The 23,118-nt window shown below is 44.5% G+C and overlaps 1 protein-coding gene across 1 annotated transcript in view; it reads right to left on the reverse strand.

Moving 5' to 3' along the window:
* The window catches only part of LOC149459567 (uncharacterized), a 172,752-nt gene that overhangs the window by 19,597 nt on the left and 130,037 nt on the right, over positions 1–23,118 (reverse strand). The window contains exons 10-12 of the mRNA XM_089680930.1: positions 7,430–7,636; positions 708–752; positions 604–623 (exon numbers count right to left, since the gene is read on the reverse strand). Of these exons, the coding sequence (XP_089537056.1) occupies positions 604–623; positions 708–752; positions 7,430–7,636 (272 nt within the window). The remainder of the gene's footprint in view (positions 1–603; positions 624–707; positions 753–7,429; positions 7,637–23,118) is intronic.

Genomic DNA, 23,118 nt, shown 5'->3' on the forward strand with positions numbered 1-23,118 from the left:
TTGATCAGCATCTAGCTCTGGTGAGTTTAATTCATTTGGTGGTGGATTATTCACAGTTCACTAAGGATTCTTTGATTGATTTTTTTGGACTTTCCCAGACTTAATATGGACACTTATTTATCTGGTGATATATATATATTTAGCGCATGCCTATATGATATATTGTTTAACCACCTAATTTGCTTAATTAAAGAGCTGCCTCTGGTTCCCGGTCACCCATTGCTAGTCTGAAATTCATTTTACCATTGTATTGTATACATGACCATATCATGTCTTCACCTGATCCCCAATCTTCAGTTACCTGCACCGATCAGAGGTGGTGGGGGGCTTTAGATACTCATTATTGGAGAACAGACCAAACACACAACCCATGAAAGGAACAGAGGCTGTAAAAGTGAGATCTAATCAGCCTCATCATATATTTCTCTAAATCTATCAGGTCTTTGATCATCTCAATAACTGCTAAATGTGTTCTGTTAACATTAATAAACGTTATGTTAATGTCTTGCAGCTGATTTGAGTGAAGAATCTCCTATTACATATGGAGAAGGCTGGCATTTTATACTCAATTGTTCTACACATGGTTACCATAAATATTCTTACCATATATATGTTGCGGGGACCTAAGTGAAGTAAAAGAATAAAGTCACAATAAGGTCCAAAGAAATGTAAAGAACTGATCACAACTGAAAACACAGACTACTTACTGAGTATGATTTTTCTGATCTTGACTATTTTTTCTTCAAAAGAATCTAAAACAAATGGAAATAGAACAAACAACGCCATTATTAAGACAGAGTTTTTGTGGGTTTTTTTTATAGGGAACATCTAGCTTGAGAATCTGTTTAATATGAGTGTGATCAGAGGAACAATAATATGGCAATGGAGGGCAATAGGGATCAACTTTCACATGGTCCAAATGTTTGTACAGTATACGGAAAGGGAGAAGAGATTAAATCCTTTACAATTGTTGAGTCTTCATAAATAATCCAGGATGATCAGATGTTTGAAGACTTATCAATGTGATCTCTATCCAATTCTATGAGTTTTTTCCCTGCAATCAGTTCATCAAGTTTGCCCATTCTGCTACTGAAGTGACATGTGTAGACTTCCAATGTCTGGGAATTATTTGTCTGGCAGTAAAGAAAATACATTGTAAGCCATACACATTTAGATTTCTGTCTTTCAATCCAATGATAAGAGAAATTTCTCAGAATTTGAGGCTCTCAAAATACTCTAGCAGGGACTGGATATGACTGAATGATACATCTCATTGGATCATACATGTGATTGAATGCAGAGGCTGTTTAACAATTTTCCTACCGGCCCTTATGATTTTCAGATTAAAGGATGTGGGGAGGGAGTGCCAAAATGGCTACCCTTGACTCAACGTTGGCCAGTTCTGGATGAAATTCACTAGATACAGTGGGGCAAAAAAGTATTTAGTCCGCCACCAATGGTGCAAGTTCTCCCACTTACAAAGATGAGAGAGGCCTGTAATTGGCATCATAGGTAGACCTCAACTATGAGAGACAAAATGAGAAAACAAATCCAGACAATCACATTGGCTGATTTGGAAAGAATTTATTTGCAAATTATGGTGGAAAATAAGTATTTGGTCACCTGCAAACAAGCAAGATTTCTGGCTCTCACAGACCTGTACCTTCTTCTTTAAGAGGCTTCTCTGTCCTGCACTCATTACCTGTATCTATGGCACCTGTTTGAACTTGTTATCAGTATAAAAGACACCTGTCCACAACCTCAAACAGTCACACTCCAAACTCCACTATGGTGAAGACCAAAGAGCTGTCGAAGGACATCAGAAACAAAATTGTAGACCTGCACCAGGCTGGGAAGACTGAATCTGCAATAGGCAAGGAGCTTGGTGTGAACAAATCAACTGTGGGAGCAATAATTTAGAAATTGGAAGACATACAAGACCACTGATAATCTCCCTCGATCTGGGGCTCCACACAAGATCTCACCCCGTGGGGTCAAAATGATCACAAGAATGGTGAGCAAAAATCCCAGGACCACACGGGGGGACCTAGTGAATGACCTGCAGAGTGCTGGGACCAACGTAACAAAGGTTACAATCAGTAACACACTATGCCGCCAGGGACTCAGATCCTGCAGTGCCAGACGTGTCCCCCTGCTTAAGCCAGTACATGTCCGGGCCCGTCTGAAGTTTGCTAGGGAGCATTTGGATGATCCAGAAGAGGATTGGGAGAATGTCATATGGTCAGATGAAACCAAGATAGAACTGTTTGGTAGAAACACAACTCATTGTGTTTGGAGGAGAGAGAATGCTGAGTTGCATCCAAAGAGCACCATACCTACTGTGAAGCATGGGGGTGGCAACAACATGCTTTGGGGCTGTTTCTCCGCAAAGGGACCAGGACGACTGATCCATGTATAGGACAGAATGAATGGGGCCATGTATCGTGAGATTTTGAGTACAAACCTCCTTCCATCAGCAAGGGCATTGAAGATGAAGCGTGGCTGGGTCTTCCAACATGACAATGATCCCAAACATACCGCCCGGGCAATGAAGGAGTGGCTTCGTAAGAAGCATTTCAAGGTCCTGGAGTGGCCTAGCCAGTCTCCAGATCTCAACCCCATAGAAAACCTTTGGAGGGAGTTGAAAGTCCGTGTTGCCCAGCGACAGCCCCAAAACATCACTGCTCTAGAGGAGATCTGCATGGAGGATGGGCCAACATACCAGCAACAGTGTGTGCCAACCTTGTGAAGACTTCCAGGAAACGTCTGACCTCTGTCATTGCCAACAAAGGATATATAACAAAGTATTGACATGAACTTTTCATATTCACCAAATACTTATTTTCCACCATAATTTGCAAATAAATTCTTTCCAAATCAGCCAATGTGATTGTCTGGATTTTTTTTCTCATTTTGTCTCTCATAGTTGAGGTCTCCCTATGATGCCAATTACAGGCCTCTCTCATCTTAAGTGGGAGAACTTGCACAATTGGTGGCTGACTAAATACTTTTTTGCCCCCCTGTATATGGCCAGCTTTAGTATCAACATTTTAGTGTAAAACAGATTGTGGGGTCAGGATATTTTTTGCATTTCTGTGTCTCCTATCGCCTCTAAGCATTCCACTACTTACCCTCTCCAAGATCCAGCTCTGCTGTCTATGTCCCCATCCAATGCTCCTCTTTCAGATTGAATGACACCCAACATTCCTGAGAACCCATCACCTGGGCTCATAGTGGAACACTCCATAGAATTCCCAGCATAATAGATCCCCATTCAGATGTCACAACATGAGCACCATTCTATCCAGCAGTGAGGATGACCTACCAATGCCAGTGAAAAAGAGAAAGGGACCCATTTGTGTGACTGTCAGAATACAGCTGGAATTAAGGTGTTTATTTTTCAACTCTGAAGGGAGGTGTTACATGAGGATGTTACAGTTGGAGTTGAATTTATTGGGATAATATTGTCTCTTTTTTAACCCCTTGACGCAAATGTAACACAAATATGTGGCCTCACAGAACTGGGCTTTTTTCCATGGGGCCGCATATTTGCGTACATGTCTTTCTGCTGGGAGCGAGTCACACGGAGCACTCCCAGCACAAAGACGGTGGTGTCACTGAGAGCACCGGGTCCTGCTCTAACAAGCGAAAACAGGTACTCCCAATTCCTGGTCACATGATCGCTGTGATAGCCAATCAGATGGTATCGCTGCGATCGTCAAGAGCTGGGAAATTTATTTTGGGTTGTTCTTTGGTGGTAGGTTATGGTAGTAACAAGAAACAGACAGCTAGATAAAAAAAAATATATTTTTTTTTACTATTTTGGCCCAGTTTTTCTTTGATAATAAAAAAAAATCAGGAGCTATCCATTACCATTTACCACCAGCTGAAAGCCCAATTTGTCCTGAAAAAAATGGTATAATCCACCTGGATGTACAAAGTAGTTGTGATGATATGGACGGTTTTACTAACACATGTCAACGCTGCAAAATTGTGCTTAGGCATTTAGATTTGTTTTACCCTTAGGCATGAAGGGATTAATTGCCATTTATAGGTATTCAGGAAAATTCCCATACAGGTGATTCAAAGTACTACTTAATAGTTTACATTCATCTGCCCCTTTATTAGGTCCACCTTTCTAGTACCGGGTTGGACCCTCCTTTGCCTTCAGAATGGCCTTCATTCTTCATGGCATAAATTCCACAAGGTGTTGGAAACATTCCTCAGAGATTTTGGTCCATATTGACATGAGTTACTGTTGCCTTTCTATCATCTCCAACCAGTCTGCCCATTCTCCTCTGACCTCAACGAGGTATTTTCCTCCACACAACTGCCACTCACTGGATATTTTCTCTTTTTTTCAGACCATTCTCTGTAAACCCTAGACATGGCCTGAAAATTCCAGTAGATCAGTAGTTTTTTAAATCCTCAGACCATCCCGTCTGATACCAACAACTATGCCACCTTCAAAATCACTTAAATCCCTTTTATTCCCCATTCTGATGCTCAGTTTGAACTTTGGCAAGGTGTCTTCGTCACATCTAGATGGCTAAATGCATTGAGTTGCTGCCATATGATTGGCTGATTAGCAATTTGTATTGCCAAGCAATTGAACAGGTGGACCCAATAAAGTGGCCAGTGAGTGTATTTCTATGTTGTATAGAGAGAACCTATGAACAAAGAGAAGGAGGGCTCCCTTTATTGGAAGGAATTTCAGTCACCTAACAAGGCAAAATGGGGATCTCACATAAAAGGTAGATAAGTGTTATGGGCTATATACGTTGTATGATTCCTACCCCATTTATACACACATATGGCTTTACTCAAGAACATTCCCAAGCAGTATCTATAGTAACATATCTTCCTTGCTATTTCTTGTGGGATCAAACTTTTGAAAGCTTCATAAATAAAATAGGAAGCTAGCCGTACTATGGAAATGGACATGACATTATATTTGCAATATAAAGGGAGACAGTACAGCTACAATACAAACAAGAGGCTTAAGAGGGCCCTACTCATAAGAGCTTACAATCTAATAGCCTATTTGTTGTATCTCTTAGCCTGATGAATGCATCATCATTATAATGAGGATATTCCCTTTGTGTAGAAGCAGTGGTCTTTCTGCAGATGTCCAACACATCCCTGCTAAAGCTGGCCATAAATGGATTGAAATGACAAATTTTGATCCATGTGTAGCCATTCCTGTTTGGCAGTGTATTCCGATCAGTCTCCTGAATGTAGATATGTAATGTATTAAAGTCCTGGTTATGCCTGATAATAGCCCATTTGATGACTTATGCCGGGTCCAGGGCCCTGATACTTGTTAAGGGAATTTCGTTTTTAGACTGCTGGATATATAGATTGATAAAAATGATATGGCTTTATTATGATTTATTGAGACATAAAGATGTTCTATTCAGCCCCGGGTTTGAAGAGCTATTTAAATGTTTTTCTCCGTTCTCATTATGGTCTTGAGGTTCAATCCTTGGCTGATATATGAATAAAGTAATGCATTAGTCTTTGCATGTGAACACCTTTGAGGGTATTTGGATATACAATTGTAGCATTTTCAGCTGTCAAGGTTTCTAATCCCTCTCCACATTATCCAAAATAAAAACATTTTACTTTCAGTTTAAATTGAGGAACATAAATGTACAAATAAGTGTCATGGCGCTCCTGCAGTATGGGAGGACTCCATGTAATAAACCATCACAGAGCACCATGTTTGAGTCTATTGTGTCCCTTCCCCGGGTGTTGGCATTTGAAGGGCACACTAGGTCTGAGATGTCCTGCTCACCACTTGTTCCCTGACCAGCTCACAGAACATTTCATACATCCCATGGTTATTGTAAAGTAAAAGCTCAGGAACACAGAGGACTCCCTATAGCATGCCAGATCCACAACTGTCGCTATCACTTTCCATGCTGTAAGAGTGGCAGTTGTTGTCAACAGCACATGTCCACAGGTGAGGGGATCCATCCTACACTGCCTGTATAGTCCCAGCAGGGATCCACGTCACTTATCCCTGGTACTGGAAGCAGTGGCTGAGAGAAAGTGGATGGGATGAAGGAAGAATGTAAGTTGTAGGTGCAAAAATGGCCAAGATTTTATAGAACTTTTATTAACCATTTGCCCTCCAGAGGGTTTACGCCCTTACTGACCAGGCCATTTTTTGCGATACGGCACTGCATTACTTTAACTGACAATTGCGCTGTCATGCAACGATGCACGCAAATTAAATGTATGTTCTTTTTTTCCCCACAAATAGAGTTTTCTTTTGATCACCTCGGCTTTTTGCTATTAAACATGTCCAGTAAAAAAATTTAAAAAATCTAATTTCGTCATAAATTTAGGCCAAAATGTATTCTGCTCCATTTCTTTGCTAAGAAAAATCCTAATACGTGTAAATTAATTGGTTTATGTGAAAGTTATAGCGTCTACAAAATGGTGGTATATATACACATACTGGAATTAATTTTTTTATACTAGTAATGGTGGCAATCAGCAACTTATAGCATGACTGTGGAACTGCAGTGGGCATTCTGACACTGGGGGGGGGAACTGACTGGGTGTCACTGACATCCCCAGTGACACTAATACAGTGATCAGTGCTAATAAAAAGCACTGACACTGTATTATTGGCACTGGGCAGGAAGGAGTTGACAGCTGAGGCGATCAAAGGGTTAATTGCGTGCTGTTTTACTATTGTGTATGTGTGTGTGTAGGAGCTGACGGGAGAGATCTGTATTGTTTACATACAGACCTCTCCCCTTCAGTGATACTCGGCGATTCCCGGGAGCCGGCGGGGAATCATGTGCCATGACCCGGTGATCGATAGCTGAAGCAGCCAATGGCGGCACCGGTAAGGTGCGCGGAAATGCAAATTCACAGATATATACGTGATTATATAATTTTCTGCACTCACACTTTTGATAGCATGTAGGGCCCTTTCACATGGACAATCCAAATAAGTCTTCCTGCTCGTTTTTCACGCGGACCCGTTAGGAGCCTCTATTCTTCTCTATGGAGCGGTGGGTGTAATTGGACATGTGTCTGTTTACACCCAAAAACAGACAATCCGATCCTCCAGAGATGGATGGGGATCTGTTCCCTTTCCTTTCATTGGATCGGAAGGCAGTCGGATGGAAATGGCCAGGCGGTCCATTCTGACTGCCCATACATAGAGTACAGCGAGCTGTGTCTATGTCCGCTCTGCAGTAGTGGAGTGGACACGGCCCTATCATCTACTTGCTCAGTGGGGAACAGCAGAGAGATCTCCCGCTGAGCAAATGGATCTGCTAACAGGTGTGAAAGGGGCCTACAGGATACTGGAATATTTACTTTTAATGAGAAACCAAATAAATATCATTCCAAAGAGTGAAAAATAACTAAAATCAGAATGTATAAGTTTAAAATGCTGAAATGTTACCTTCTGCAGCAGCTTGTGGTAGATGTTTATTGATCTCCATAAGAAATAAGAACAATCTCTGAAAATTTGACTGCTTTTCCTGATGACTAAATAAAAAGAGATTGCTGTACATTTCTCCTGTGTTACCAAGACATTCCAATATCCGCTTCTTCTCCTGATCACTGCTGTCCTCCACATCATCCATTACTATGATCACATGATCCTTCCCTGTAGACACACAAAGTATTCATAATAAGAATTACATTCTCCCTCCTGTATGTACAGATCATCATCATCATCATCACCATCATCATCATCACCATCATCACCACCACTTATTAGTCACATTTTTCTTGAAGATACAATTGTCATTTGTTTCCTCCCATTTCTGGTGATGTTAATGGGGCATCTATGGTAGCAGAGCACTTTCCCCACAGGAGCCGCTTAGTAGATTGCATGGAGTTCTCTCCCCAGTAGTTGCCTCGCAGCCAGGCACACAGTCACAGTCACTCTTTGGCTCAATGAACAGTCCAGGGGTGTTCTTTTTGGTGTTTTTACTTTAGGGTAACTTGGATAGAGTTAGGGAATTGAGTGGGATACTCCAAATCTATGAGCTTATAGAAACTTGAGGAGATTGATCTTCCTCTGGTGAACAGTCCAAGCAAAGTCCTTTCACTAGGAATCAAATAGACTGAGCTCTTCAGGACACTGGACACTATGTTCCCTTTACACACACAGCTGACTCTAACACACGAGGGATGGCAGCAGCCCACGGTCTCTAGGTTCTCTCTTTCCAGTCCTTGGAAAATGGGTTACCTTTTCCAGGATCCTTCAGACACATCCACCCTGTGATACAGTTGCAAGAAAAAGTATGTGAACCCCTTGGGATTACGTGGAGTTTTGCATGAATTGGGCATAAAATGTGCTCTGAACGTCATCTAAGTCACAACAATAGAAGAACACAGTCTGCTGAACATAATACTACACAAACATTAGATGTTGCCATGGTTTAATTGCACATAACATGTAAACATTCACAGTGCAGGGAGGAAAAAGTATGTGAACCTTTGGACTTAATAACTGGTTGACCCTCCTTTGGCAGCAATAACTTCAACCAAACGTTTCCTGTAGTTGCAGATCAGACCTGCACAACGATCTGGAGTCATTTTGGACCACTCCTCTTTACAAAACTGTTTCAGTGTAGCAATATTCTTGGGATGTCCGGTGTGAATCGCTCTCTTAAGGTCATGCCACAGCATTTCAATCGGGTTGAGGTCAGGACTCTGACTGGGCCACTCCAGAAGGCGTATTCTGTGCTGTTGCAGTCATTGTTTTGTTGAATGACTTGTATGCTTTGGGTCATTGTCCTGTTGCATCACCCATCCTCTGCGGAGCTTCAGTTGGCGGACAGATGGTCGTACGTTTTCCTGCAAAATGTCTTGATAAACTCTGGAATTGTGCTGTTGAAAATGTGAAAATACTCTAACGCTGAAAAATGCGGCAAAATGTGGTAAAACGCAGTAAACTGCCGCAGACCTGCGTGTTTGGACGTTTGAAAGAAATTTTTGGGTTTTTTTTCTAGTAAAAAAAAAAAAAAAAGCTAAAAAATGCAAACACAGAAAAACACAAAAAGCTACAAAAAGCTGAAAAACTCATGTTTTAACGTGACTTTTACACTGCTAACATTACCACCATTACCAAAACGTCCCATGTGCGTGAACATTAACGCTGAAAAACACTGAAAAACATGGTAAAACTACGCATTTTTGGACTTTTTTTTACCCCCCAAAAAATATTTTTTGGGTAAAAAAAAAAAAAAACACTAAAAACCGCAAACGCGGAAAAATGCGGGAAAACACAGCTAAATGTGGCAAAAGGCTGCTAAACGCTAATGCAAAACCGCTAAAAAAACTGTTTTTAACGTTACTTTACACATCTAACATTACCAGCGTTATCAAAACGTCCTGTGTGCATGAGGACTAATGCTGAAAAACGCAGCAAAATGTGGTAAAACTGCACATTTTTGGGCTTTTTTTGACCCCCAAAAAAATTTTGTGGGTAAAAACAACACTAAAAAACGCAAATGCGGAAAAATGCGGGAAAATGCAGCTAAACGTGGTAAAACGCTGCCCTGACTCACAGAAAGGTCCTGATCTCCCTTTGCAATCAGGACCTTTTCCAATCATGTGACTGCCGTGACGGCGAATCACGGTGGAAACATGACCCTAAAACCCCGCCTCCTGGCTTCTGAAACTCTTAAAGGGAGGTGCCGAGAGATTAAGCATACCGGTAAACCAGTCTCGTCAGTAGTGAAAGCAAATAAATCTGCCATCGTACTTTTAGTCCTCATGCACACGGGATGTTCTGATAACGCTGGTAACGTTAGTTGTGTAAAGTCACATTAAAAACAGGAGTTTTTCACCTTTTTTTTAGCATTTTTGCATTAGCATTTAGCCACATTTAGCTGCGTTTTCCCACATTTTTCCACATTTGCGGTTTTTAGCGGGTTTTTTTTACCAAAAAAAAATTGGGGAGGTCAAAAAAAAAAAAGTCCAAAAACACACAGTTTGCAGCATTTTACCACTTTTTGCATTTTCAGCATTAGTCCTCATGCACATGGGATGTTCTGATAATGCTGTGTGGGAACTCGCTACAAAATGGTAGAGCTTTTCTGGTTAAAGCACACAGCAACTCGCTTCTTTAAGGGCCTTTTTGCCCAATTTTATTTAAAAGAAAAAGTTCAACAAAAATGTTTCCCACGCAGGGGTATCCACCATCAAGCAAAACAACAAAGATTGAGCCTCCTGGCTTGTACACAGTTTTGATGTCTATCTCCTGCAGACTCTTCCCAAATTTGGCTCTCGCACACAGCTAGTCTGGCTTCCACCTCTCCTTGGTAAAGCCCATCTGACTCCAAGGCAGACACCTCATGTCTGACAGGATGGAGTCCTCCTGACTCCTGTCTGCTGAGGTGGAGCTCAGAACCGTGGGTTAGGCCTCTACAAAAAGCCCTGCACCCACCTGTACAATCAGTGTCCTGGCCATTACCAAAACCTGGTCCCAGGATTGGAGATTTAATCCCTTCCAGATCTCTTTGAAATCTCCAGGCTCCAGATCCCAAAACAGACTCTATGAATAAATGAGAAAACCGAAAAGCCAGTTTCCTCTGCATTACATCAATCTTCTGGAGCCCCTCAACCTGCTTGGTTGAGAATCCAGGGTTATCAGCTTGATTTTGATCGTGGCAGGACACCGCACTGCCACAGCTGGTAATGTTAGTTGTGTAAAGTCACGTTAAAAACGTGAGTTTTTCAGCTTTCTTTAGCGTTTTTGAATTAGCGTTTAGTGGTTTTTTCACGAGTTTTTCACCGTTTGCATCTTTTAGTGGTTTTCTTTTGGTCAAAAAAGTCCAAAAATGCTGGTTAGCTGCATTTTACAGCATTTTTTCAGCATTAGAGCAGTTTTACAGCTAAAAAACTCCTCTAGAAGCCCACTAGTCCTGGGTTTTTTTCAAGCCAAAAAACGTCCCAGCCAAAAGACATTGATTCCAGTCTATGTGTGTATGGACACATAGGATAACATGCTGGGGGGTTACTGGCTGTAGAAAAAAATGTCAAAAACAGCGGCTGTAACAACGTCCCGTCTGCGTGAGGACCTAAACACTCTGGTTTCTTCTGAAACTTTTCTTTTCTTGGATTTATCCATGCTTGGCCACCCTATCACAATAAATCTCGTGCCTGTGTAAGCCGTGTACCGGGGTGGGCTCACCAGGATACAGCGAAGTCACGAACGAGGAAAGCAACCCCAACACCAGCTTTTGTCACCACAGAATTTTACTTAGATGTGGCAAATAAACACAACCACAAATGCTGGGAACATACAATAAATTTACATACACCCAGCCCAAAGGCTGAGACCCTTGTGCTGCACAGCACGGCGCCTTCTGATGGATGAAGGTAGAAGGTGTAGTAATTTACCTACTGGGGGGCACAACTAAGCTGCCACACCTTACCTGTTATTACCCTACAGAGCAGGAATCAGTGTCTGGGTGTACGGTATGGGCTAGCCTGCGGTGCAGCACAACAGCTTACAATCTTACACAAATCTACAGTATTCCCCCTCCCATAACTGGTCCTGTAGCACGTGCCTGAGTATTCCTTCTGAGCAAAACACCAGTCTGGCTTGAGTTTGTGGGATTTTATCAGCTCTCCAATGTGAAATGTCACTTTAAGTTGTGGAGTCCTTCCAATGATCAGTAATAACACTTGTGGCCTGACACAAACAGAGACCCTAACTAACTATAGGCCTAGACTCAGTCTTATAGGCGCAAACACTGAAATGAGGTGCGTGCACGATCTTACCGACCTGGGTCTGTATTGCAGCCGCTGGTGACTCTGAACAGAACAAATGTCTCTCCAACAAGCATGCGATCTCATCAGCCTTCCTGGCAGCAATCTTCCTTTCTCTGAACAGGATCAGCGTCTTGAACACCATCAGCTTCACTTAGCTGCAGTTCTCACACCTGGAAGCCAACAGATTCTCTGCTCACATGGCTCCTTTCCTTCACCAACATCAAAACATGGCTGCAGTCTCCCTTCCTGTTCACTGAGCTCCCGTGTGTAAACCACACCCCTTCATGAATATAGAAATATCTATGCAGTCTGAGGCTGTTAGAAACAGTGACATCTTGTGGCTAAACTGCAGAATGTCAGAACATTTTTAATTTACTTCAATCAGTGTTCAGACAATGAAAGCTGTTTCCCCATCTCACACCTGTGGGGTGTCACATATTGTCAGATGTGATATATATTTGCAGTGACAGGGACAGGGCAGAGCGATGACAGAGCCACATGCGGCTCCAGAGCCGTGGATTGCAGACCCCTGTTCTATACTAACAATAAGTTGTTACAGGAGTCTGTCACAAAAGCCCATGAGGATAACAAGAGGGTTTCTGATAAAATGAGAAGGGGAGAACTGATCCTGCAGCTAGGAAACCAGGTCTGGATTGCCACAACTAACCTGAAGATGCCATGTCCTTCAAGGAAGCCAGCACCTAAGTTTGTGGGACCATTTCCGGTAAGACGTAAAATTAATGATGTCTCATATGAATTAGCATTACCAGAATCTCTTAAGGTCCACCCAGTGTTCCATGTATCATTACTTAAACCTTCAGTGCTAGATCCCTTTTCTGATCAGAGGTCAAGGCCCCCTAAAACTTTAATTGACGTAGAGGAGGAATTTGAGGTCAAGGCTGTCTTGGACTGTAGGAGAAGGGGGGCCAGACACAATACCTGATTAAATGTAAAGGGTATGGGCCAGAGGAGAATTCCTGAGAACCTGCACATACCGTGCATACTACAGACTTCATTCATGAATTTTTTCTTAATCACCCACAGAAAAGGAGTTAGATGGGCATCTGGAGGCTGCACATAGGGAGGGGGCAATGTCAGGAAAGGCCTGCCCACAGTGCAGGCGAAGATCCTCGGTGCACAAATGTGCGCATGTGCAGAGTTCTTATGAGCCGAGCTGATGTGTGGATGCTTGGACATATGCACACACACATGCACACTCGCGCATATAGGAGCGCACCTGTCACTAATGCTGGCGCCAAAAAGGCTATTTAAACTGACTGCACTAGATGTTCCATTGCCGTATGGTCTCATGTCTGCTTGTGTTCCGATTCTTGTGATTGTCCTCTGATACTGAACCAGCTTGTTCCTGACCTCCGCTTGACCGCTACCTGCTCTGACCTCTGGCTTGCCTTGGATTTGCCTTTTGTCTCCACTCCTGTCTGATTGATCTTCTGCTGCTGACCCGGCCCTTTAACCCGACTACGCTTCCTCCTGCCGCTAAAACCTGATCTGCCCAACCAATACCGAACACTACTCGTCTGACCCTGCATCCTCAGAACGCGCCGCTCTGTGATCCATCCATCCAGCACAGCTGCATCAGAATCCTGCTCTCTGCCTCCGGCCCGCTCTGCAGCTCATCTGCTTACCAGCTATTACTGGACAGATCACAGGCACTCATACCCCACTGTGACCCTGTAGCCGCTGTCTCACCATCAGCAGTCCTTGAGCCAGAGTTGTACGGGAGGCCTGCCTCTTAACGTCAGGCTCACTATCCAGGTAGTAGTTGGGATAGTTGGAGATGTAGTAGGAATAGTAGTAGTTGGGGTAGTAGGTGTAGAAAAAATTATAAAAATTTGGGTAGTAGGAGGTGTAGTAGGAATAGCAGTAGCTGGGGTAGAAGGAGGTGTAGTAGTTGGGGTAGTAGGAATAGTAGTAGTTGGGGTAGTAGACGGTATAGTAGGAATAGTAGTAGTTGGGGCAGTAGGCGGTGTAGTAGGAATAGTAGTAGTTGTGCTGTTCCCCTCATATTTGTTATTTAACTGTGCATTGTATCACCAATTCTTATTTCACCATGTTGTTTCTATGTCTTGATCTGTTGCTGCCATCTGCTGGCCAGAATTTGCATGCTGCATGCCTTTGTTATAGCTAGTAAGTGTTTTCTTCTGCTGGGTGTGGTTTAGGCAAGCCTTGGTTCTGGTCACTTCCTGCAGCCATTTTATCTGCTATATAGCTGTGTGACAGGACATTCATTACCCTGGGCTTGTGAAGGCATCAGTTTTTGACCAGCAGTTAGCCTCAGGAAAGATATCACAGGACAGCATCAATACCTCTACTACCTTACAGTATTGTCTCACTGTTTGTCGCTGTATTTTGGACCAAATAAACCCACGCTGATTTCATTTCCGTGTATACGTTTGGATCCATCTAACCTGAACATCTGCCGGTCCGGTCTGCTCCACTGCTTGGATACGAAGGTAGGAAGTTACACAGCCATTATCAGTTATACCTTCATTCGCCTTCATGTGGGGACAGAACAGTCAAAAACTGCCTTAAAGTCCATACCCTGCTACAGATTCCCCCAGAGTCCAGTACCACACTCAGGAATCTCCCTAGCAACAGGCCCATTGGCAGCAAATCTGCACGGCTACAGTGCATGTTCCACAAGCCTATGCGGAAGCACTGCACATATGCAGTATCTATACTCTTGCCTGGAAGTCCTCCACAACTCGCCAAGCCACTCTTTACATCCTATATTAACTTTTGCTCGCATAATAGAAGTACTGTTTATACACGCTCCTTACATTGTTGTGGCCGCGCCAAAACCCCGCAATTCACTCTAAACATCTTAGAAATTTTATCAAAGTGCCCTATCGGAGCCGTGCTGCGATTTTCAGCGCCCAATTCAAAAGTTCATTTTCTTAAAGAGACAGCGCACCTTAAGTCAAAATGGCCGAAAAGGACTTTGCACAGTTCCCCAGTGATGAACTAAAGCAAATGCAACCTGATGCTGATCATCATGAAGGGCAGGGAACAGAATCCACACTTCCAGCAGAACAAGTCGTACGACCAAGACGCTCTCTCAAACCGACAGTAAAGGTCATTGAAAATTATCACACCACGAAAGATGAGCTATGTGATAACCTGGAGGAACAATGGGAACGAGTTTCCTCCCTCATGTCCGGACTTAAATCCTCCTCAGGTGATGCCACAAGCTTACAAGTTGCCATCGGGCGGCTGGACACAGCTCAAGAAAGATACAATAGACTGTCCACAAGGTATATAACCTTTCTAAAAGACTCTAATATCGATGAAGCCCTATCAGAACTGAGCAAGGCAGAATCAATAGCCAGACAAAGAGACGTCATGGTGCTGGATGTTAAAGGTAAAGCGGAACTCCGTATCTCGCATTTGCAAGAAACTAGATCACTCAGATCAAATTCATCTAAACATTCCTCTCGGTCATACAAATCATCGTGCTCAAGAAGCTCAGCCTTGAGCGACAGATTACTAGAGGCCCGCATAAACGCAGAGCAATCCAAAGCAAGACGCTCCTTCACAGAAAAAGAATCTTTTGCAAGGGCAGAAGCAGAGGCCAAGAGGGCAGAGGCAGAGGCCAAGAGGTCAGAGGCAGCGGCAGAGGCCAAGAGGGCAGAAGCGGAGGCAGCGGCAGAGGCCAAGAGGGCAGAAGCAGCGGCAGAGGCCAAGAGGGCAGAAGCGGAAGCAGAGGCAGAGGCCAAGAGGGCAGAAGCGGAAGCAGAGGCAGAAGCAGAGGCCAAGAAGGCAGAAGCAGAAGCAGAGGCTCGAATAAAGATTTTCGAATCAGAGATGCAGGAGGAAATTGCGTTAGCTAAAGTAAGACTACTTGAGCAAGCATTGAGCCAAGGTCTTGATCCAGTCTGCTCGCTACCACAGGAGATAGATGATCCAGTTGATCGCACCAGTGACTATGTACTGAATCAGGTATCTGCGCCACCCCCAGTTTGCAGTACCGTCCAAGCCGACAACACTGAAACCTCCAAGTCAGCTCTGCCTGCGGTACCACTGCCACCCACAGCACCCGAGCAACCTAATAACCGTTACCCGGATGTGCCCTCTCAAGGACGGTTGTTACAGAAAGATCGCTATCAGGCGTTTTCTGGCCTACCTCCACAGCTCAAGCAGCAGTCATCACAATCCACAGAGGCTAAACGAAAGCTTAACCCTGCAGCCACATCATTCTACCCGGAAGCATCTCACCCCTTCACGCCAGGCAGCTCATACGCCCCAGGGGCATCACAAGTTGTCATGGCCACAAGCAGTGAGAAATCAGATATGTCTGAGTTTGCCAGGTTTATGGTGAGCAGAGAGCTAATCAACACCAGTCTCTCAAAATTTGATGACCGTGCAGAGAGCTACAGAGCTTGGAAGGCAACCTTCAAGGCCGCCATCGCTAACCTCAACCTAACCGCAGAGCAGGAGTTTGACCTCTTGATCAAATGGCTGGGCCCAGGCTCCACAAATCGTGTCAAAAGCCTCAGAACTGTCTACGTGGGACAAGCAGAAGCAGGTCTAGCTGCCGCCTGGCAGAGACTCGAACGTACCTTCGGCAGTGCAGAAGCAATAGAGAAGGCCCTATTCAAGAGACTGCAGAACGTTCCAAGGATCAATCTCAAGGATGTCCAGAAGCTTCAGGATTTAAGTGATCTGCTCATGGAACTGGAGCTTGCCAAGGGTGACCCTCGTCTGTCCGGGCTGTGCTACCTGGATACAGCTCACGGAGTGAACCCAATTGTCGTGAAGCTACCATACAGTCTGCAAGAAAAGTGGGCGGCATCAGTCTCAAGGTACAAAAGAGAGCATGACGTCACCTTTACCCCATTTATTCACTTCTGTAGGTTTATTGATGAACAGTCCCAGATGAGGAATGGCCCCAGCCTCGACTTCCTGGAATTCAACACTACAGCTTCAGCAACATCATCATCAAGGTATGAAAGCATCACGCATAAACACAGAGACTTCAAGAGCAGCGTGAGTGTTAGAAAGACTAACCTACCATCTCCTGCAGTACCCACGGGTAAACAGTACACCACCTCATCAGGAGATAAGACCTTCAATCGTGAATGTCCCATTCATAAAAAACCACACTCTCTGAACAAATGTAGAGGGTTTAGATCCAAAACCATACAGGAGCGCAAGAAAATCCTCACCGAGCTCGGGGTATGTTTCAGATGCTGCGCTTCATTGGAGCACATGGCTAAGGACTGTAAATCTGTCATCAAGTGTGAGGAGTGTCATAGTGAAAGACATGCCTCAGCTATGCACCCAATCCCACTCTCCAGAGATTCACCCACTGCCATCACCACCAGTCCTGCTCCAAGTCATGGCGGGGAGCCCCAAAATTATGCTAATGCAGCGACTGCTGTTTCCTGCTCATGCTTGGATGTATGTGGGGAGGGCCAGTGCGAGAAATGTTGTGCCCGAATATGCCTGATCAAGGTCTACCCAGAGGGACTACCAGAAAAGGCAGTAAAAATGTATGCCATCATCGACGACCAAAGCAACCGGTCCCTAGCAGGTCCTAAATTCTTTGAAGCCTTTGGAATAAAGGGACCATCTGAACCCTATACCTTAAACACCTGCTCGGGCCGCATAGAGACTAGCGGCAGAAGGGCACAAGGATTCATCGCTTCTGCTGTCAGTGGGGATACGGAAATACCCTTACCGATGCTGATCGAATGCGATCAAATACCCAACCATAGGGATGAGATTCCTACCCCAGAAGCTGCATTTCACCAACCTCACCTAAGGCACCTAGCCAACGTTATCCCACCTATGGATATCAATGCTGAGATTCTACTCCTGCTCGGCAGAGACAATCTTAGGGTACACAAGGTGCGTCAACAGTGTAATGGTCCTGACTATGCGCCATATGCCCAGAGACTGGACTTGGGATGGGTAATCATAGGAAATGTATGCTTAGATCAACCAGGAATTGACTCCTTCAAAACGTACGTGCGTGCAGATGGACGCACAACTTGCATTAAGCCGTGTCCTCATCACTATGAGGTGAAAGAGAAGTCTCCAGGCCTCGTACAACTACCTGACGTCATTACTCCTCTCTTTGCCAACAATTTGGGGAGATCAGTCTTTCATACAACCAAGGACGACGATAAAGTAGCCTTGTCAGTAGAGGACAGAGAATTTGTCAAGATAATGGACAGTGAGTTCTTTAAAGACAAAACCAATCACTGGGTTTCTCCATTACCCTTCCGAGCTAATAGGGTAAGACTCCCGAACAACCGGGAACAAGCTCAGTCTAGATTTAACTCTCTTCAGCGTACCATGAACAGCAAGCCTGAAATGAGACAACACATTGTTGCCTTTATGGATAAAATATTCCTTAACAACCATGCAGAACCAGCTCCATCCTTAAGGAAGGACGACGAGTGCTGGTACTTACCTTCATTCGGAGTATATCATGCCACTAGACCTATGTCTGTAGGTTCCTTTACTAACTCTACTTGGCTTACAGGTCCGGAGTTTCTGCTAAACAGGCGGACGAATGTGTACAGGAAGTTTTCAGCATCCAGGATCCGGATAATGATCCAGAAATCCGCGCTGAAGTCAGTGTATTGGTCACTGGAACAAAGCAAACCTCCAGCCTCGGTTGCCAGCGCTTTGAACGTTTCTCCAGTTGGATGAGACTCGTCAGGACTATCGCAAGGTTAGTGCACATTGCGAAATGTTACCACAATACTCACAAAGATAAGGATTGTCACGGTTGGCACGTCTGCCATAAACCCTTCTCTGCGGAGAACATCTCTCATAGTGAGTCCCTCATAATACATCACGTCCAACAAGAGGAATTCAATGTAGAATGGAAGTGCTTATACAACAAACAGCAGATTCCAATAAAAAGCCCTCTTGCCAACTTAAATCCAGTTATTGACAGTTTTGGCTTGCTCAGAGTAGGTGGTCGTTTGAATCAAGCCCACCTAGGAGTTGCAGAACAAAATCCTCTCATCATTCCCAGCAAACACCATATCACCGTCTTGCTGATCCGACACTACCACAAAAAGACTGAACATCAGGGCAGGCAAATCACTGAGGGCAAGTTACGGTCTGCTGGCCTTTGGATTATAGGTATGAAAAGACGTGTGGCCCAAGTATTGCATGACTGTGTTCACTGTCGCAAAGCTAGAGGAAAACAACTACACCAACAAATGGCTGATTTGCCTGCGGACAGACTATGTACAGAGCCGCCTTTCACCTACGTTGGCCTAGACGTCTTCGGGCCATGGATGGTGTCCGCACGCAGGACCCGTGGCGGTCACGCAAACAGTAAGCGTTGGGCTGTACTATTTACTTGCATGAGTGTGCGAGCCGTTCACTTAGAGGTCATAGAATCCATGGACACATCCAGCCTTATTAATGCCTTAAGACGGTTCTTCGCAATCAGAGGACCAGTGAAACAGTTGAGGTCTGACCGTGGAAGCAACTTCATTGGAGCCTGTAGAGAACTGAACATAGACACCAAATCCATTCAAGATCACTTGGCGGAAAAGGGTTGCACCTGGATTTTCAATCCTCCTCATAGTTCCCACATGGGGGGCTCCTGGGAGAGAATGATCGGGATCTCACGCAACATCTTGAATTCTATGTTGATGGATGTAAACTCTTCAAGACTTACACATGAGACTCTAGTCACCCTTCTCGCTGAAGTTTCAGCCATCATCAATTCTAGACCCCTCGTGCCAGTATCTATGGATCCGGAAACACCAGCCGTACTGACTCCAGCTATCCTACTTACCCAAAAAACTGAGATTATGCTAATGCCTAGTGGAGAATTTACTCATGCGAATATCTACCAAAAACACTGGAAACGTGTACAATACCTAGCTGATTACTTCTGGAACAGGTGGCGAAAGGAGTATCTCAATATTCTTCAAGGAAGAAGAAAGTGGCAACACCACAAACCAAACCTAAAAGAAGGTGACCTCGTGTTGATGAAGGAGCAACAAACCGTACGGACTGACTGGCCTATGGGACTAATTACAAAGGTTCTTCCTAGCAAGGATGGCAAGGTCCGTAAAGTGGAGTTGAAGATCTTCAGAAAGGGTGAGCTTAAAATGTTTGCAAGGCCAATTAACGAACTCATTTTGATACTACCCATCGAGAACATTCCTGCTGGGTGAACTCTACTGAACTTGAACTTTGTGGTTCTTCTCTATTCCAACTCGGAATCTACTATATTATTATTTTTATTGCATTCTAACATGTTCTTTGTTACAGGTTGTTTTATATTTTATGGACATTCGTCATAGTGAAATCCCTTATGGAATTTCAGACGGGGAGTGTGCTGTTCCCCTCATATTTGTTATTTAACTGTGCATTGTATCACCAATTCTTATTTCACCATGTTTGTTTCTATGTCTTGATCTGTTGCTGCCATCTGCTGGCCAGAATTTGCATGCTGCATGCCTTTGTTATAGCTAGTAAGTGTTTTCTCTGCTGGGCGTGGTTTTAGGCAAGCCTTGGTTCTGGTCACTTCCTGCAGCCATTTTATCTGCTGTATAGCTGTGTGACAGGACATTCAATACCCTGGGCTTGTGAAGGCATCAGTTTTTGACCAGCAGTTAGCCTCAGGAAAGATATCACAGGCCAGCATCAATACCTCTACTACCTTACAGTATTGTATCACTGTTTGTCGCTGTATTTTGGACCAAATAAACCCACGCTGATTTCATTTCCGTGTATACGTTTGGATCCATCTAACCTGAACATCTGCCGGTCCGGTCTGCTCCACTGCTTGGATACGAAGGTAGGAAGTTACACAGCCATTATCAGTTATACCTTCATTCGCCTTCATGTGGGGACAGAACAGTAGTTGGGGCAGAAGGAGGTATAGTAAGTACAGTAGTAGTTGCGAAAGTAGGAGGTGTAGTAGGAATAGTAATACTTGGGGTAGCAGGAGGTATAGTAGGAATTGTAGTAGAAGATGTAGTAAGAATAGTAGTAGTTGGCGTAGTAGGAGGTGAAGTAGGAATAGTAGCATTTGGGGTAGTAGGAGGTTTGTAGGAATAGTAATAGTTGGGGTAGTTGGAGGTGTAGTAGTTGGGGTAGTAGGAGGTTTGTAGGAATAGTATTAGTTGGGGTAGTTGGAGGTGTAGTAGGAATAGTAGTAGTTGGGGTAGTTGAAGGTGTAGTAGGAATAGTAGTAGCTGGGGTAGTAGAAGGTGTAGTACGAATTGTAATAGTTAAGGTAGTAGAAGATGTAATAGGAATAGTAGAAGTTGGGGTAGTAGGAGGTGTAGTAGGAATAGTAATAGTTGGGGTAGTAGGAGGTGTAGTAGCAATAATAGCAGTTGGGTTAGTAGGAGTTGTAGTAGGAATAGTAATAGTTAAGGTAGTAGGAGGTGTAGTAGGAATAGTAATAGTTGGGGTAATAGAAGGTATAATAGGAATAATAATAATAACTATTCCTACTACACCTCTTACTAACCCAACTACTACTATTCATACTACACCTCCTACTCCCTCAACTACTACTATTACTACTACACCTCCTACTACCCCAACTACTACTATTTCTACTACACCTCCTACTACCCCAACTATTACTATTCCAACTACACCTCCTACTACCCCAAATACAACTTTTCCTACTACACTTCCTACTACCAAAACTATTACCATTCCTACTACCCCAACTACTACTCCTCCTTCTTCTACCCCAACTATTACTATTCCTACTACACTTTCTTTTACCCCAACTACTACCTTTCCTACTACACTTCCTATTACCCCAACTACTACTATTCCTACTACACCTCCTACTACCCCAACTAGTACTTTTCCTACTACACCAACTATTACTATTCCTACTACTACTATTCCTACTACACCTCCTACTACCCCAACTATTATTATTCCTGTTACACTTCCTACTACCTCAACTACTACTATTTTGACTACTCCTCCTATTACCTAAGCTACTACTATTTCTATTGTACATCATAATACCCCAACTACTAATATTTCTACTTCAGCTTCTACTAACCCAACTACTACTATTCCCACTACACCTCCTGTTACCCCAACTATTAATATTCTTACTACACTTCCTACAACCCCAAATAAAAATATTAGTGTAATATCCTTGATCTTGTCTTCTCCAACCGCTGCGCTCCCCACAACCTCACTAACACCCCCTTCCCTCTCTCTGACCACAACCTGATTACCTTCTCTATCTCCTCGTCCTCCAACGCCTACCCCTCCAAATGTCACACTACTACCAGCCGCAACCTCTGCAACCTTAACCCTGCCCCCCTCCACTCTGCAGCTGATCAACTCCACGACAGCATCCTCCCCCTGTCCTGCCCGACTTGGCTATGACCGCCTACAACAACGTGCTGTCAACAGCCCTTGACTCACTAGCGCCTTTAACCACACGCAACATTAGACCCCGACCGCTCCAGCCATGGCAGACTGATCACACCAAAACCCTCAAACGACACAGTCGTGCCCTGGAGCGACTATGGCGCAAAACAAAGTCCCAACAAGCCTTCACCCGCTACAAATCTGCCTTCCACACCTACACCTCCTCCCTCCACGCAGCCAAACAAGACTACTTCCTGACCCTCATCAAGACCCTCTCCTCCAATCCTCACCGACTCTTCTCCACCTTCAACTCTCTACTCTCGCCACCCCCACCTCCACCCAGCACCTCACTCACTGCCCTTGAGATTGCCAATCACTTCAAAAACAAGATTGACACAATTCGCAAGGACATTGCCGCAACTCACACGCCCTCTCAACCTGTCCCCTCTCACACAGCTACCCCCTCATCCCCCCTTCCCCCTTGACATAACCCGCAGGGACTTCGTCGCTGCTCAAACTCCCTCCAACCCCGTTCCCCCTCACTCAGCTACCCCCTCATCACCCCTCTCCCACGGCCCCACCACTGCTCTGACCTCCACTTCCACCCCACCCTACATTCCTCATACTGAAGCTCCCCCAACACTCTGCACCTTTGACCTTACTACCATCGAGGAAGTCTCCAAGATCCTCTCTGATGCCCGCCTCACCACCTGCCCCCTCGACCCTATCCCCTCACAACTCCTACGACCTCCCTCCCCCTCCATCCTACGTTCCCTCATCCACATCTTCAATCTCTCCCTCTCCTCCGGCACTTTCCCCTCCCCTCTGAAACATGCACACATCACGCCCATACTTAAAAAGCCCTCCCTGGACCCCAATGACCCGAACAACCTCAGACCCATCTCTCTGCTCCCGTTTACATCTAAACTCCTCGAGTGCCTAGTCTACACCCGCCTATGCTCTCACCTCAATGACAACAACCTCCTCGATCCCCTACAG

Source organism: Staurois parvus, unplaced genomic scaffold, assembly GCF_062004578.1.
Source record: "Staurois parvus isolate SC_StPar_1 unplaced genomic scaffold, SC_StPar_1.0 ptg000254l, whole genome shotgun sequence".
Classification (NCBI taxonomy): Eukaryota; Metazoa; Chordata; class Amphibia; order Anura; family Ranidae; genus Staurois; species Staurois parvus.